General features: G+C 48.1%; 1 protein-coding gene across 1 annotated transcript in view; it reads left to right on the top strand.

The window, feature by feature from the left end:
* Positions 1-2,500, top strand: part of LOC137610190 (nucleolar protein 4-like) — a 53,177-nt gene that overhangs the window by 10,946 nt on the left and 39,731 nt on the right. Inside the window, exons 2-3 of the mRNA XM_068337670.1 lie at positions 186-338; positions 1,741-1,852. Of these exons, the coding sequence (XP_068193771.1) occupies positions 186-338; positions 1,741-1,852 (265 nt within the window). The remainder of the gene's footprint in view (positions 1-185; positions 339-1,740; positions 1,853-2,500) is intronic.

The raw sequence follows: 2,500 nt of genomic DNA, 5'->3' as shown, positions 1-2,500 counted from the left end.
GTTGGACACCTGTGTCTTCTTTAGGTCTGGGGTTTAAATGCATCATTTGACATTTGAGAGGAAGACCTCAAACGAGTCTGGTTCTGGTTCTGGTTTTGTTGTGTTTGGTTCTGGTTCTGTTTGGTTCTGGTTCTGGTCTGAGTCGCTCCGTTTCTTCCTAACACACCTTCCCCTCCTGTCTGCAGTGCGTGGACGGCGTGTCGGGGTCGGACTCCTCGCTGAAGCGCGTGGCGGTGGTGGAGGATTTCTTCGACATCATCTACGCCATGCACGTGGAGATGAACAACGACCCCAGCAAGGCGCCGAAGCACGCGGGCCAGAAGAAGACCTATAAAGCCGTAAGAACGCCGCGTTCGTCCTGTTGCATCACCGTCCCGTCTGTTGCTTCACGCTCCTCATCTGCCCTCTGCCCTCCTCTCTCTTCCTCTTCTTCGGGCATCATTCCTCTTTTACTGCCCCAGGCCTCCAACAGCCGTCGTCACGCCGGTCAGGTTCCAGTTTCAGGATCAGACGAGTCGAAATTCGTCTGAATCTCAGGACAGAACATTTCTAAATAACAGAGTGACTGAAATCTAAGGTTATAACAAAAAACAACAACCATTGGCTTTGATTGGTTCAATTCAAAGCAGAAGTCGACATAAAATATTGAATGTAAATGATTCAGATCAAATCATCTGACAAATATTTATAATTATTATTATAATAATTATTATTGTATATTATTATTATTATTATTATTATTATTATTATTATTAATAATAATAATATAGTGTCAACACAAACTCATTGGCGTTAAAACTGCCTGCTGGAGGTCCTGCTCTGCTTTATCCGCTGCTGACGCCGCCCTCTTCTGGTCAAAGTGAGGAAATGCAGCTCCTGCAGATTCTGTCACTTTCTCTCTCTGGTTTTTCTTGCCACATCTCTTCAAGGCTGAGTGCAACCAAAAGCGTTGAATGGCATCACACACACACACACACAAACACACACACACACACACACACACACACACACACACACACACACACACACACACACACACACACACACACACACACAAACAACCCCATCCATCCACCCCCCTGGTCCTCTTTGTGTGTCTCTTCAGAATAAATGTCAGATTTATGCACGTTCAAACATTCAGACACACCTCCTTCAAAATAAAGCTCCTTTCTGACCCATCTTTTTTTGTGTGTGGGGATGGGAGTGGCGGGGGGGGGTCTGTCTCGTCATTCTGGGCTCTTTCTTTCCATTCGTTGAAATGTGGACGGCTCAGAAACCGTTTCAGCGGTTCGGTAATCAGCTGTAATCTCATCCTGCAGGCTGGTTTGTGGTTTGTTGGAGTCAGAACAACACGTCTGAAAAGAAAAAAAAACCACAAACCCCTCCCTCGTTTTTCAGCGCAGACACGACAGGCAGCATAGCATCGACCGCTGATTCAAGTTTTAACATTTAAAGTTGAACAAAAATAACAAAACAAACAAAAATAAGACTCAATAAAACTGTAAATTTCAAGAAATCTCTGGTGAGTCCTTCACAATAAAAGCATCAGTAAGAGCATGACAGTTGGCTTCATGCTAAGCTACCGTATCGGCTAAGCTGAGCTAAGTTAAGCTAAGCTAAGCTGCTACACCTGCTGGTTCAGTTGTTAGATGCTATTTGCTCATGAACATGCACCTTCATCATCTTCATCACCTGTCCATCTAAATGGAATGCCCCCCCCACCCCTTCTCTCTCACTCAGATCGCTGAGACCTACGCCTTCTTGCCCCGGGAGGCGGTCACTCGTTTCCTGATGAGCTGTGGGGAGTGTCAGAAGAGGATGCACATCAGCACGGCGGGGCAGGACTGCAAAGGTACGCCCCCCCCAACCCCCCCCCCCAAGGGTCAGGTGACGCTGGTCAGGTGACACGTGCGTTCTAAGCAGAACAATAGCTTATCTCAGCTACTGTTAGTGCCGTGATGCTAACACCCCCCATTATTCTCCGACTGGAACCCTCAAGGCCCCCCCAATCTGTTTTTCTCTCCTCCATTCCTCTCCACCCCCCCACCCCCAGGTTGTCCATCTCTGTTTTTTATCCTCTACCCACCACGCCGCTTCCAGCTCGTCTCTTTCTTCCTCCCCCCATCCGTCCCATCCCTGTATCGCCCCCCACCCCCCCCACAAGGCTTTCTCCTTGTCCCTCATTAACGGAGGAGTCATTGGAGTGTCCTGTCTCTCTCCTCAATTAGCCTAATTAATGTCTTTTAACAAAGAAAATGGCTCAGGAAACAGGCTCCTTTTCCACATGGGGGGGGGGGGGCGTGGCCATTTTGAGGAGGGGGGGGTGTGGGGGTTAGAGGAGAGACGGCGGAATGAGAGCGAGCTCAGAGGAGGACAAAAGACGACGAAGGCTTGACTCCACAAAGAGTTGTTGTCGTGACTCCGAGTCCTTCGACCGACGCGAGTCACAGTTTAGAAAGACTGAAGAGTAAACAGTAAACATGTTTACAAACAACAACAT

This window comes from Antennarius striatus, chromosome 2 (genome assembly GCF_040054535.1).
Source record: "Antennarius striatus isolate MH-2024 chromosome 2, ASM4005453v1, whole genome shotgun sequence".
Lineage (NCBI taxonomy): Eukaryota > Metazoa > Chordata > Actinopteri > Lophiiformes > Antennariidae > Antennarius > Antennarius striatus.
This window is presented reverse-complemented; position numbering and strand designations above follow the sequence as displayed.